We start from the raw sequence: 13,021 nt of genomic DNA, 5'->3' as shown, positions 1-13,021 counted from the left end.
CTGGGACCGCTCCTAGAAGAAAGAAGGCGGATGAGGGCGGTGGCTCAAAGCAAGGAGGGTGGATCCAGGGGCGGCGAACCTCCTAGCCCTGTTCAGCACCGCGGGCAGCAGTTATGCTTTGCCCTCAACAAAGATGGCGACAACAGCTTCAATAGTCAGAGTCCGCATGCGTAATGGGCTGTACCACCGGATTTGGAGCTTCGGGGCGGAGGTGGAATGAACCATCGCTGAGGCCGGGAGCCATGTTGGAGCGGCGGGAGGCGGCAGCAGCGTCGGGGATGCTGTGGTGGGGGCGGCAAAAGCCGGGGCCGCATGCCAAAGGGGTTCTGGCCGCGGAGTAGATGGTGCCCAGCGGGCGGAGGCGGCGCGGAGCGACAGGCCGAGAGGCGGGGGACCGGGGCGGCGGCAGGGGCCCGGGAGGGGGCCCGAGCGGCGGGGCGGGCCCAAGGCCCGGACCCGGGCGAGGGGCGGTGGAGGCCGTGTGGGGAGGCGGGGGGTGATGGCGAGGCGGCCGCCGTGGTGGAGTCTCAGGGGGCCGACGACCCCACTACTCCTGCTCCTTCTCCTCCTCTCTTTGTTCCCTCTCAGCCGGGAGGAGCTGGGGGTCGACGGGGGCCAAGGCTGGGACCCAGGGGTAGCTGCCGCTACGGGGCCAGGGGCGCGGACCGGTGGCAGAGCCGTAGCTCTTTGTCCCGAGACGCCCGGGGTCCAGGAGGATGGAGAGCCTGGTCTGGGAGTCAGGGAGCCTGTCTTCGTGGGGCTCCGAGGGGGAAGCCAAAGCGCCCAGAGTGGTCGAGGGGCCCCTGAGCAGCCGGACGCGGGGCTGGAGGCGAAATATGGGGTCCAGGCATTAGACAGCCGCGGGCGAGAAACAGGACAGGGACCAGGGTCTCTGCTATGCTGGCGCGCAGAGGTCTCCTCTTGCGGGCAGACAGGACCCTTGCGAAGAGACGGTCTGTCTCCAGAGGCTCTGTCCCCAGGGGTCCCGAGCCTGGAGAACAGCTCGCCCTTCCCTTCCGACCTTCTGGTACGGCCCCGTGGTTACAAGCCGGTGTCCTCCCAGAGGAATGCTGGGAGAGGCAACCCCCCAAAAATGGGAACCATGCGCTGCTGCGGAGAATTGTGGGCGCCGAGGCGCAGGGGTCAGGGCGAGAGAACTGCGACATCTCGAGCGGAGAGGACAGCTCCCCAGCCGGACTGTTCCTCCAGGGCTGTGGAATCTGGCCCTGGGCTGGATTCAGCACCGCGCACAGAGAGGACAGCTCCCGCGTCTGGTTCAGCACCGCGCGAGTCTCGGACAGCTCCCGAGCCGACGCCCGAGCGCATGCGCTCGCGTGGTCTCTTCCGCCGTCGCTTCCTCCGGCAGCGCCCCGGGCCGCGCCGCCCGGGGGTCCCGGCTCAGCCGAGAGTCTGGAGAATACCCCCAACAAGCAGGGTCCGCCCCCGTCGCGCCACGAACCGCCACCCGCAGTTTCCGCAGTACAACTATCAGGCGCTAGTGCCCGAGAACGAGGCGGCGGGCACCGCGGTGCTACGCGTAGTGGCGCAGGACCCGGACGCAGGCGAGGCCGGGCGCCTAGTTTACTCGCTGGCTGCGCTCATGAACAGCCGCTCGCTGGAGCTGTTCAGCATTGACCCACTGAGCGGCCTCATCCGCACAGAGGCTGCTCTGGACCGCGAGAGCATGGAGCGGCACTACCTGCGCGTGACGGCGCAGGACCACGGCTCGCCGCGCCTCTCGGCCACCACCATGGTGGCCGTTACAGTGGCCGACCGCAACGACCACGCGCCGGTGTTTGAGCAGGCGCAATACCGGGAGACGCTTCGCGAAAACGTGGAGGAGGGCTACCCCATTCTTCAGTTGCGTGCCACAGACAGCGACGCGCCCCCCAACGCCAATCTGCGTTACCGCTTCGTGGGGCCGCCAGCTGCGCGCGCCGCTGCCTCCGCCGCCTTCGAGATTGATCCGCGGTCTGGCCTCATAAGCACCAGCGGTCGCGTGGACCGCGAGCACATGGAAAGCTACGAGCTGGTGGTGGAGGCCAGCGACCAGGGCCAAGAGCCCGGGCCGCGCTCTGCAACTGTGCGTGTGCACATCACCGTGCTGGATGAGAATGACAACGCGCCCCAATTCAGCGAGAAGCGCTACGTGGCGCAGGTGCGCGAGGATGTGCGCCCCCACACGGTGGTACTACGCGTCACAGCCACGGACCGGGACAAGGATGCCAATGGACTGGTGCACTACAACATTATCAGCGGCAACAGTCGTGGCCATTTCGCAATTGACAGCCTCACGGGCGAGATCCAGGTGGTGGCACCTCTGGACTTTGAGGCAGAGCGAGAGTATGCCTTGCGCATCCGGGCGCAGGATGCAGGCCGGCCACCACTGTCCAACAACACAGGCCTGGCCAGCATCCAGGTAGTGGACATCAATGACCATACTCCTATCTTTGTCAGCACACCCTTCCAGGTCTCTGTACTGGAAAACGCACCCCTGGGCCATTCAGTCATCCACATTCAGGCAGTGGATGCAGACCATGGAGAGAATGCCAGATTGGAGTACTCCCTAACTGGTGTGGCACCTGATATGCCCTTTGTGATAAACAGTGCCACTGGCTGGGTCTCTGTGAGTGGTCCACTGGACCGTGAGTCTGTGGAGCATTATTTCTTTGGTGTGGAGGCCCGAGACCATGGCACACCCCCACTCTCAGCCTCAGCCAGTGTCACGGTAACTGTGCTAGATGTTAATGACAATCGGCCTGAGTTTACGATGAAGGAGTACCACCTACGGCTGAATGAGGATGCAGCTGTGGGCACCACTGTGGTCAGTGTGACCGCTGTAGATCGTGATGCCAACAGTGCCATCAGCTACCAGATCACAGGCGGCAACACCCGGAATCGCTTTGCCATCAGCACCCAGGGGGGTGTAGGTCTGGTGACACTGGCTCTGCCACTGGACTACAAGCAGGAACGCTACTTCAAGCTGGTGCTAACCGCTTCTGACCGTGCCCTTCATGATCACTGCTATGTGCACATCAACATCACAGATGCCAACACTCACCGGCCTGTCTTTCAAAGTGCCCACTACTCCGTGAGCGTGAATGAGGATCGGCCAGTGGGTAGCACTGTGGTGGTCATCAGTGCCTCTGATGATGATGTGGGTGAGAATGCTCGTATCACCTATCTCCTGGAGGACAACCTGCCCCAGTTCCGAATTGATGCAGACTCGGGGGCCATTACACTACAGGCTCCACTGGACTATGAGGACCAGGTGACCTACACACTGGCTATCACTGCTCGGGACAATGGCATCCCACAGAAGGCAGACACCACTTATGTGGAGGTGATGGTCAATGATGTGAATGATAATGCTCCACAGTTTGTGGCTTCCCACTACACAGGGTTGGTATCTGAGGATGCCCCACCTTTCACCAGTGTCCTGCAGATCTCAGCCACTGACCGGGATGCTCATGCCAATGGCCGGGTCCAATACACTTTCCAGAATGGGGAAGATGGGGATGGAGATTTTACTATTGAGCCTACCTCTGGTATTGTCCGCACAGTGAGGCGGCTGGATCGGGAGGCAGTGCCAGTATATGAACTTACTGCCTATGCAGTGGACCGAGGTGTGCCCCCACTGCGGACTCCAGTCAGCATCCAGGTGACGGTGCAGGATGTAAATGACAATGCACCTGTCTTCCCAGCTGAGGAGTTTGAGGTGCGAGTGAAGGAGAACAGCATTGTGGGCTCCGTGGTGGCTCAGATCACTGCAGTAGACCCTGATGAAGGCCCCAATGCCCATATAATGTACCAGATTGTGGAGGGGAACATCCCTGAGCTGTTCCAAATGGACATCTTCTCTGGAGAGTTGACTGCACTCATTGACCTGGACTATGAGGCTCGCCAGGAATATGTGATTGTGGTACAGGCCACATCGGCCCCTCTGGTCAGTCGGGCCACTGTGCACGTCCGCCTGGTTGACCAGAATGACAACAGCCCTGTGCTCAACAACTTCCAGATCCTCTTCAACAACTATGTATCCAACCGCTCAGACACCTTCCCCTCGGGCGTTATTGGACGCATCCCAGCTTATGACCCTGATGTCTCTGACCACCTTTTCTACTCTTTTGAGCGGGGCAATGAGCTGCAGCTGCTGGTGGTCAACCAGACCAGTGGGGAGCTTCGACTCAGCCGCAAGCTAGACAACAACCGCCCACTGGTGGCTTCCATGTTGGTGACTGTCACAGGTAAGGGGTGGGGGGCAGGCAAGTGACCCAGTGACCTGAACCTGTCAGGGCCACAGGGGCTCCACAGGGCACCTCAAACCAAAGAAGGATTTCCAAGCCTTCCAAGAATCCCCCTTAAGTGCTGGGTTCCTGCACCCCACAGGATCTGCCATAGACTTCACAGGTTAGGTTCACATAGTCTCTGCTTAGGGTCTTGGGTAGACTCCACAGAACCCCAAAGATTCTAGGGCATCGAGCAGGCCCCATAAAGACCATATGAACTGTCTACTACACTAGACATAGTGCCCCCACCCCCAAAAGGCTGCAGGTCCTGGGTTAATGCTCTGGAGGTCACAGGAAAAGCAAGCTTGGGCCATTCAGCCCATACCACACCCTTGTTCAGATGAAGCATCACTTTGGGTCCAATCTGACCTTCATCTGTACAGGGGAGGTAGGCCAAGAGTTTAGTGGTCAAGAACAGCAGCTTGCTCTGGCAGCTTCAGACAAAGAGTGGGCCCACATTGGCCTGGCTGCTCTCTAAGGGGCTGACTGCAGCCCTGCCCTTCGGGAGTATGTCCAGAGGCCCACCTGCCTCTTTCCTACCTCTACAGCCCCAGACTTTCACAAACACTCCCTCATAGGACGGTGCAGGTGGGAGAGGCTCTTGCAATTCTGCCTCCTGCTCCCGAGGTTGGGAACTAGACTTCAATTGGTGTTCATTCCCTGCTTCTGGAGCATGGACTCCTGGCTCTGCCAAAGAAGGCACAGCCTTCATTTTATCCCCCAGTTCACTCAACAACCAATCCTTATTTAGCATTCAATGTGTACTAGGACCTGGGGACAAAGTATATAAGCAACTCATCCTCATTTTGAGAGGTGGCCACTGAGGTCACAGGACCCAGGTCTGGGGTGATGGGCAGCTTTCTGACCCAAGAATGCTGAGGAGGGGATGGGTGGTCATGGTCCAAGACCTTCCTGGAGAGAGGGAGCTTTCTGAGCCAGGGTTCTGTGGGATGGGGTTGAGTGGCCACAGGGCCAGGGCCCCTTTTAGTGCCATGGGAAAGCAGTTTGCTGACCAGAGATAGGGGATGGGTAATCCTTGATCTAGAACCCCATTTGTTTCTTTGAGGGGATATTTTGCTGGTTATGCAAAGCTGAGGGAGTAGGGGTGAGTGGTCAGTGGCCCTGGCAGCTCTTTAAGTTCTGAGTGAGGGTGTCTTTCTGACCATAATAACCTGGGGGAGTGGTTACTGACCACTTAGGGACCTTCTTGTGTGCTGTTGGATGAATGACTTACTGACCCATGGCTGGCTCAGATCTCTGCTGGTGTTGGAGGGAGGGGAGAGGAAGCAGCAACTTTGTACCTTGATGCTGGGGGAGCTGGTGGTCACAAGCCCCAGACCCCCTGTGTCCTGGCAAGGTCAGCCTGCTGACTCCGGTGCTGGGGGTCTGGGCATTCATTTACCCCAGCCCTCTGACTCCCGGGGTAGGAGCAGCCGATGACTCCAGACTGACCTCTGTCCCTACCCCCACCCGCAGATGGGCTGCACAGCGTGACGGCTCAGTGTGTGCTGCGCGTGGTCATCATCACGGAGGAGTTGCTGGCCAACAGCCTGACCGTGCGCCTCGAGAACATGTGGCAGGAGCGCTTCCTGTCACCATTGCTGGGCCACTTCCTGGAAGGCGTGGCCGCGGTACTTGCTACACCCGCCGAGGACGTCTTCATCTTCAACATCCAGAACGACACGGACGTGGGGGGCAACGTGCTCAATGTGAGCTTCTCAGCGCTGGCGCCACGCGGGGCCGGGGCGGGCGCTACGGGTCCCTGGTTCAGCTCCGAGGAGCTGCAAGAGCAGTTATACGTGCGCCGCGCCGCCCTTGCGGCCCGCTCGCTCCTGGACGTGCTGCCCTTCGACGACAACGTGTGCCTGCGCGAGCCCTGTGAGAACTACATGAAGTGCGTGTCCGTGCTGCGCTTCGACTCGTCCGCGCCCTTCCTGGCCTCGGCCTCCACGCTCTTCCGACCCATCCAGCCCATTGCAGGCCTGCGCTGCCGCTGCCCTCCCGGCTTCACGGGAGACTTCTGCGAGACGGAGCTGGACCTCTGCTATTCCAACCCGTGCCGGAACGGCGGCGCCTGCGCGCGGCGCGAGGGCGGCTACACCTGCGTGTGCCGCCCGCGCTTCACAGGTGGGCAGGCTGCGGGGCTGGAGGCGCCTCGGGCAGAGCGCGGGGGCGGAACTACAGTGCGAGTGAGGATGCGGCGTCAGTCTTGATCCTACCGGGGTCAAGTGGGGCGCGGTTAGGCTGGAGGCGGTAGAGCCCGGCCCTGCGGGAGCATAAGGCTCAAAAGGAATAGAGAGAGAGAGAGGCCTTGGCAGGACTGAGGCTGTAAAGGGGGCGTGGCCGTGGAAGGGCGGGCGGGCTCTGGGGGCGTGGCCCGGGCCTCTGGGAGCGTTAGGTGGGGCCAGACTGACAGGAGGCCTGCCCACAGGGAGCTCGCCCTTTCAGAGGGCTGGGAGCCTTTGGGGGGGCGGGGCCCACTGGAGTCCGCGCGGGCGGGGCGGTGACCTCCGGCCGCGGTTTGACCCGTAGGAGAAGACTGCGAGCTGGACACGGAGGCCGGACGCTGCGTCCCCGGCGTCTGCCGCAACGGGGGCACCTGTGCCGACGGGCCCGACGGCGGCTTCCGCTGCCAGTGCCCGGCGGGCGGCGCCTTCGAGGGCCCGCGCTGCGAGGTGGCGGCGCGCTCCTTCCCTCCCAGTTCGTTCGTCATGTTCCGCGGCCTGAGGCAGCGCTTCCACCTCACGCTGTCCCTCTCGTAGGTGCCCGCCCCGTATCTCTACGCGCCTCCACGCCGTCCCTACTCCCTCCATGACCCTGACTCAGATTCCCGGCTGCCCCCTCCTGATGTCCCACCGGACACCGCCCCTCCCGGGATGCCCCACCTGGGTGTCTCTCGGAGCGTCACTGTCCCTGACGTCACGGCATCCTTTCTCATCGCTTCCTGCCCCATCCTAGCCTGGGCGGGCGCCCCGCGAAACTTCTTGTCGCAGGGATGGTGGTGTGAGGTGTCCCGCTCATGACAGCTCCCTGTCCCCCCCACCCAGGTTCGCAACGGTGCAGCCAAGTGGGCTGCTCTTCTACAACGGGCGCCTGAACGAGAAGCACGACTTCCTGGCCCTGGAGCTCGTGGCCGGGCAAGTGCGGCTTACATATTCCACGGGTGGGTGCTCCCGTGGATGTGTATGCGGGCGAGTGTACATGTGTGGGTGAGATGGCTGGGGGGTATAAGCCTCAAGTCCCCTCACGTTTGCCTCACTGCACCCCTAAACACCTTCCATGCCAAACAGACACCAGTGAGGCTCTGAGCCTCCTAGCCCTTCCCTTGGGGAAAGTCCATCTCTCCGTGAAGTGTGTGCTTCTCCTCCTATCTGTCCAGAGGCACTCTGGTCCAGCCAGTGTGGTCACCAGTGGATGGGACTGATCTGATGTACTCAGGACCGTATGCTACATCCTGGGAGTAGCTGCGTTTAATATGACTGGGGGTGCGGAGGGAGAGGCAACTAGGCAGCTCCAGACAACCTTCCACGTGTATCCTCCCTGCAGGTGAATCCAACACAGTGGTCAGCCCTACAGTTCCAGGGGGACTGAGTGATGGGCAGTGGCACACAGTGCATCTGAGATACTACAACAAGGTGGGCACCACCCTTGGCATGGGAGCATGAGGGGAGCTGGGAGGCCAGGTTCTGCCCCTCAGGGGTCACCCTGGGGGTCCTGTTGAGTGGTGTGCCTGGGTCTCTAGCCCCGGACAGATGCCTTGGGGGGTGCTCAGGGCCCCTCCAAGGACAAGGTGGCTGTGCTGAGCCTGGATGACTGCGACGTGGCCGTGGCTCTACAGTTTGGTGCTGAGATTGGCAATTACTCGTGTGCGGCTGCTGGCGAGCAAACAAGCTCCAAGAAGTGAGACCCCTGCCCCTGGTCCCCGTGCCTTCTGCCTGCCAAAGCCCACCCCAACCCTTCACATATCCCACTCCCCACTTCAGCCTGCCAGACCTCCACATCCTTCTCCAAATCACCGTTGCTCTCTCCCCACGAGGACACTGAGACCCCATCTCACCCTAGCTCCATCCCTGTATTCTACCCCAGACTCCGCATTCCCACACATGGTCCCCAGGCCCCCAGTCCCCAGTCTCCACTCTCCCTGCTTCTTTTTAATGCCCCACATCCCCACTTGGTGCCCCAGACTCTTCACCAACCACCCAAATGCCTCACTCTTTCATCCTAGCCCTCGACCCGTCTTTCACTTTTCCCCAGACCATCTGTCCACCATGAGCTCTCCTTTGCACCCCCACAACTGAAGTTAGGTCCCAACTTCTTCCCTAGCCTGGCCTTACCCTCCCCCCTAAATCACCTTTACCCTCTGAGTCCTACCCCCACACACACACACTTCCTGTGGCCCTCAGGAGCAACCCTACCCTGGCCCCCATCCCAACAATGATGCGGACCCCTGATCCCCAGGTCCCTGGACCTGACGGGCCCTCTGCTCCTGGGGGGTGTCCCCAACCTCCCCGAGAACTTCCCCGTGTCACACAAGGAGTTCGTTGGCTGCATGCGGGACCTGTACATTGATGGCCGCCGAGTGGACATGGCAGCCTTTGTGGCGAACAACGGCACCACAGCAGGTAGGCCGTGTCCCCATATTAGAGAGGGGGGTGGAGGGCTCCACGGAGTGATTCCAAATCAGACCTCATCTTTGTTTCCTTTGAGGGCAAGCACCGTGCCATAGCCTAGCCTTTAGGGCCCGCCTCCTTCCAACTCCACCCCGAGAGAACGCAGGGCGAAAATCGTGGCCACTTTTGGCCCCTCTGGACCCCTGTGTCCTGTCTAGCACTCGTGTCCCCTGTCCCCCATGTTCTCACCTCCTCCGTGTACCTTCCTCTCCCAGGCTGCCAGGCCAAGCTGCACTTTTGTGACTCGGGCCCCTGTAAGAACAGCGGCTTCTGCTCAGAACGCTGGGGCGGCTTCAGCTGCGACTGCCCCGTGGGCTTCGGTGGCAAAGACTGTAGGCTCAGTGAGTGGGCAGCACGGGGCAAGAGGGGCCTGCAGGGTAAGGTCTGTTCCTGAGGTGGGGCCTGTCATCCTGCTGTTTTTATCCCCTCAGCCATGGCCCATCCCCATCATTTCCGAGGCAATGGCACCCTGAGCTGGGACTTTGGAAATGACATGGCCGTGTCTGTGCCGTGGTACCTGGGGCTGGCATTTCGGACACGGGCGACGCAGGGGGTCCTGATGCAAGTGCAGGCTGGGCCACACAGCACGCTTCTCTGTCAGGTGTGTCTGTCCTCCTGGCCCCTCCTTAGACCCTCAACTCTCAACTTCAAATGCCACCAACTGCACTCCTTTGAATCTGAGCCTGGTCATACCACATGCTCCTACCAGGTGTACTGATCATACTTAACCCTGCTCTGGATCCTAGCCCTTGACCTTCTTTCCCACCATGATATCCTCTGCAATATGCTGGGGCCCCAGCATATCTCTTTTGTGCTAACTGCACTGATCCCCGACCCCTGGCCTGACGTCTGCCCCCTTAACTTCCCTCTCAGCAACATAATGTCCCTGGGCACAACGCCCTGTGTGCCAGATACAGCCTTGGCCATGCAGTGCTGACGTCTGAGTCCCCGGACCTCACCTCCTGATACTCCCAGCCCCAGCCCAACTTGGGGCCCTGACCCCAGGGCTGTGCTTCTCTATCTGCAGCTGGATCGGGGGTTGCTGTCCGTGACGGTGACCAGGGGCTCAGGCCGTGCTGCCCACCTCCTCCTGGATCAGGTGACTGTCAGTGATGGCCGGTGGCACGATCTGCGGCTGGAATTGCAGGAGGAGCCAGGGGGCCGGCGGGGCCACCATGTCCTCATGGTCTCATTGGACTTTAGCCTCTTTCAGGTCTGATTGCTGATTCTGCGGTAGTCCTTTCTCAGTCTCCCAACCAGACTCACCTCGTTTGACAAACCCCCTGCAGTTCATTTCCTCCCAGTTGCCTCCACTGCTTCCCAGTTGCCTCCACTGCACCCCACTCTCCCTGCAGTGCCCTCCTCATACCCTTGCTGTGAGCCCACCCTGCCAGCCGGGCCGCTCCACTGCCCAGGCCTGCTCATGTCAGAGAGGCTATCCAGATTTCTGGTCTGGTCTTCGGGTACCTCTGCAGCCTGTACATTCCCAAACTCTTGGGAACCCCCTCTGGTCCCTGCCCTGACCTCCCTAGCTCAAAGCCATGAAAATTCAGGGTCTATTTGGGTCCAGGAGAGAGGCCTACCTGGGCCCAGTTCTTGACCGAAACCTTGCTATTATCCATCCCCCATGCTCCAGCGGGTCCTCCATACTTGGGGGCAGCTTATTCCCAGACCGTTCCCCTGGTCCAGAGGGACAGAGGATGGTCATACAGGGCTAGGACAAGGTCAAGACCGACTCTGAGGTAGGGCAGGGATCCATCAGGTGCCCCCACACCCCCATTGCTGACTGTCCCCCTCCCCCAGGACACCATGGCAGTGGGGAGTGAACTGCAGGGTCTGAAGGTAAAGCGACTCCATGTGGGAGGCCTGCCCCCCAGCAGTGAAGAGGAGGTTCCTCAGGGCCTGGTTGGCTGTATCCAGGTGGGGGTCAGCATGGGTACATGCTATGGGCCATTAGGGTGAGTGGTCAGAGGTTAGGAGTGCCTTGGGACCTGAAAAGCTGCATTCACGTAGGGGTTGGCTCGGGGAGGGGATGTGACACAGAGCTATCAGAGACGGGTCAGGCCTTTCTGTGCTGTTGGAGGTGAGGGTCTAGCTTAGTTATCAAGGGTCATTAGAGAGCTCTGTCAGGGATAGCATGATTAGGGGTCCCATGGGGGGCCTGAATTGGGGATGTTGGGGTCAGGGTCTGGGTCTTTTGGGGGGGCCTGGGGGAGACTGCATGTCAGGGGTCATCAGATCAGGTGGCTGGCTCTATAGGGACCAGGGGGCTTTGGCCTGGGTCTCACGCCTTGCTGGCTCTGTCCGCAGGGGGTATGGCTCGGTTCCACGCCTTCAGGATCCCCAGCCCTGCTTCCACCCAGCCGCCGAGTGAACGTGGAACCTGGTTGTGTCGTGACCAATGCCTGTGCATCTGGCCCCTGCCCACCCCATGCTGACTGCCGAGACCTCTGGCAGACCTTTTCTTGCACCTGCTGGCCAGGTGTGATTTGGGGGTAGGGCAGAGTGATCTGGGCAGGAACCAGGGGCTCATGGTGAAGACTGGGGGATCTGGAGAGCCTGGAGGAGGCAGGCACTGGAAGAACGGGTGCCTGCTTCCTCCCATGCTGTGGCCAAGTGTCCTGAGCCTGTCCTGTCCTAACCTGCAGGTTACTATGGCCCAGGGTGTGTGGATGCCTGCCTCTTGAATCCCTGTCAGAACCAGGGGTCATGCCGCCATCTCCCAGGAGCCCCCCATGGCTATACCTGCGATTGTGTGGGTGGCTATTTTGGGCACCACTGTGAGCACAGGTGAGGGGCTGGAGGCTGAGATGATGGAAGGACCTGGTGGGGGGCAGGGAGGGTCACCGAGACATAGAGGCATCTCACTTGGCTGTCTCCCCCCAGGATGGACCAGCAGTGTCCACGGGGCTGGTGGGGGAGCCCAAGCTGTGGCCCCTGCAACTGTGACGTTCACAAGGGCTTTGACCCCAACTGTAATAAGACAAATGGGCAGTGTCACTGCAAGGTATGCCTGGGCCCGATCCCTGACATTTGAACTCTTCTCCAGCCGTGGTTTGTGATTCTTATCCAGCTTGCTAATCTCTGCCACCGGACCCAGGCCCTGACCTCTTACCCTGTCCCGTCACCTAACTGCCACCTCTAGTCCTTGACACCTGATACCCCCCCCCTTATGTTTCATTTGGAGTCCAACCTTCCTTCCGGCCTGTGAGTACTGTTCTCTTGACCCTTTGCCCCTGATTCCACTCATTCCCCAGGCCTGAGAGCCCGATCGTAAGCCCTGATCTCTGACCTCAGGCCCCTGATCCATTCTCAAACAGGAGTTCCACTACAGACCACGGGGCAGTGACTCATGCCTCCCATGTGACTGCTACCCTGTGGGCTCCACCTCTCGTTCATGTGCGCCCCACAGTGGGCAGTGCCCCTGTCGCCCAGGAGCCCTCGGCCGCCAGTGCAACAGCTGTGACAGTCCTTTCGCAGAGGTGACAGCCAGTGGCTGCCGAGGTGAGCAGGCTCCATGCAGTTCCACATCGAGAGGGCTGGCTCTGGCTGCCACCAAGTCGCCCAGCCTGCTGGGCTCCCTAGATGGGGGCTCTGGGAGGTTTTTCCTAAAGGAGACCATTGACACCTAGGACCCCCACATTTGCCCCACGTACTTCAGTGACTTGTCACAGAATCTGATAGGCTGCTCCCGTAATAAGGTCAGCCCAGGAGTAGTGGGTGGTGGGTCTGGTGTGGGTGGTAGAGGAGCCATGGGTATGGCTGTCACTGGCCCCAGCCTCTGGCCATCTGTTTCAGTGCCTCCTCTCTCCCTAGTGCTCTATGACGCCTGCCCCAAGTCCCTGAGATCTGGTGTGTGGTGGCCCCAGACCAAGTTTGGCATGTTGGCCTCAGTGCCCTGTCCTCGGGGGGCCCTGGGTAAGTACCTGGGGGGAGAGGGGCATCACTGAGGGTGGGAGTAGGCCTATCCTCTGACTGCTGGAGCTACTTCTTTTCCTGGGTTGGGTGGCCCCGCTCCTGCAAAGAAGTGGGAGTCGGGGAGGGGTCCATGTGGGCTCCTCA

At 60.7% G+C, this 13,021-nt stretch overlaps 1 protein-coding gene across 6 annotated transcripts in view; it reads left to right on the top strand.

Moving 5' to 3' along the window:
- Positions 1–499: 499 nt before the first annotated feature.
- The window catches only part of CELSR3 (cadherin EGF LAG seven-pass G-type receptor 3), a 28,653-nt gene continuing 16,131 nt past the window's right edge, over positions 500–13,021 (top strand). For all 6 annotated transcript variants that reach the window (XM_073901160.1, XM_073901159.1, XM_073901158.1 and 3 more), the window contains exons 1-16: positions 500–4,247; positions 5,766–6,416; positions 6,822–7,047; positions 7,337–7,452; positions 7,836–7,924; positions 8,032–8,189; positions 8,748–8,911; positions 9,175–9,300; positions 9,391–9,560; positions 9,987–10,172; positions 10,763–10,879; positions 11,270–11,441; positions 11,608–11,749; positions 11,846–11,966; positions 12,280–12,463; positions 12,776–12,877. In XM_073901160.1, the coding sequence (XP_073757261.1) occupies positions 500–4,247; positions 5,766–6,416; positions 6,822–7,047; positions 7,337–7,452; positions 7,836–7,924; positions 8,032–8,189; positions 8,748–8,911; positions 9,175–9,300; positions 9,391–9,560; positions 9,987–10,172; positions 10,763–10,879; positions 11,270–11,441; positions 11,608–11,749; positions 11,846–11,966; positions 12,280–12,463; positions 12,776–12,877 (6,472 nt within the window). The remainder of the gene's footprint in view (positions 4,248–5,765; positions 6,417–6,821; positions 7,048–7,336; positions 7,453–7,835; positions 7,925–8,031; positions 8,190–8,747; positions 8,912–9,174; positions 9,301–9,390; positions 9,561–9,986; positions 10,173–10,762; positions 10,880–11,269; positions 11,442–11,607; positions 11,750–11,845; positions 11,967–12,279; positions 12,464–12,775; positions 12,878–13,021) is intronic.

Source organism: Callorhinus ursinus, unplaced genomic scaffold (genome assembly GCF_003265705.2).
Source record: "Callorhinus ursinus isolate GAN/ISIS: 27379988/994484 unplaced genomic scaffold, GSC_fseal_2.0 scaffold15, whole genome shotgun sequence".
Classification (NCBI taxonomy): domain Eukaryota; kingdom Metazoa; phylum Chordata; class Mammalia; order Carnivora; family Otariidae; genus Callorhinus; species Callorhinus ursinus.
Note: the sequence above shows the minus strand (reverse complement) of the source record. Positions and strands in the feature narration are given on the sequence as shown.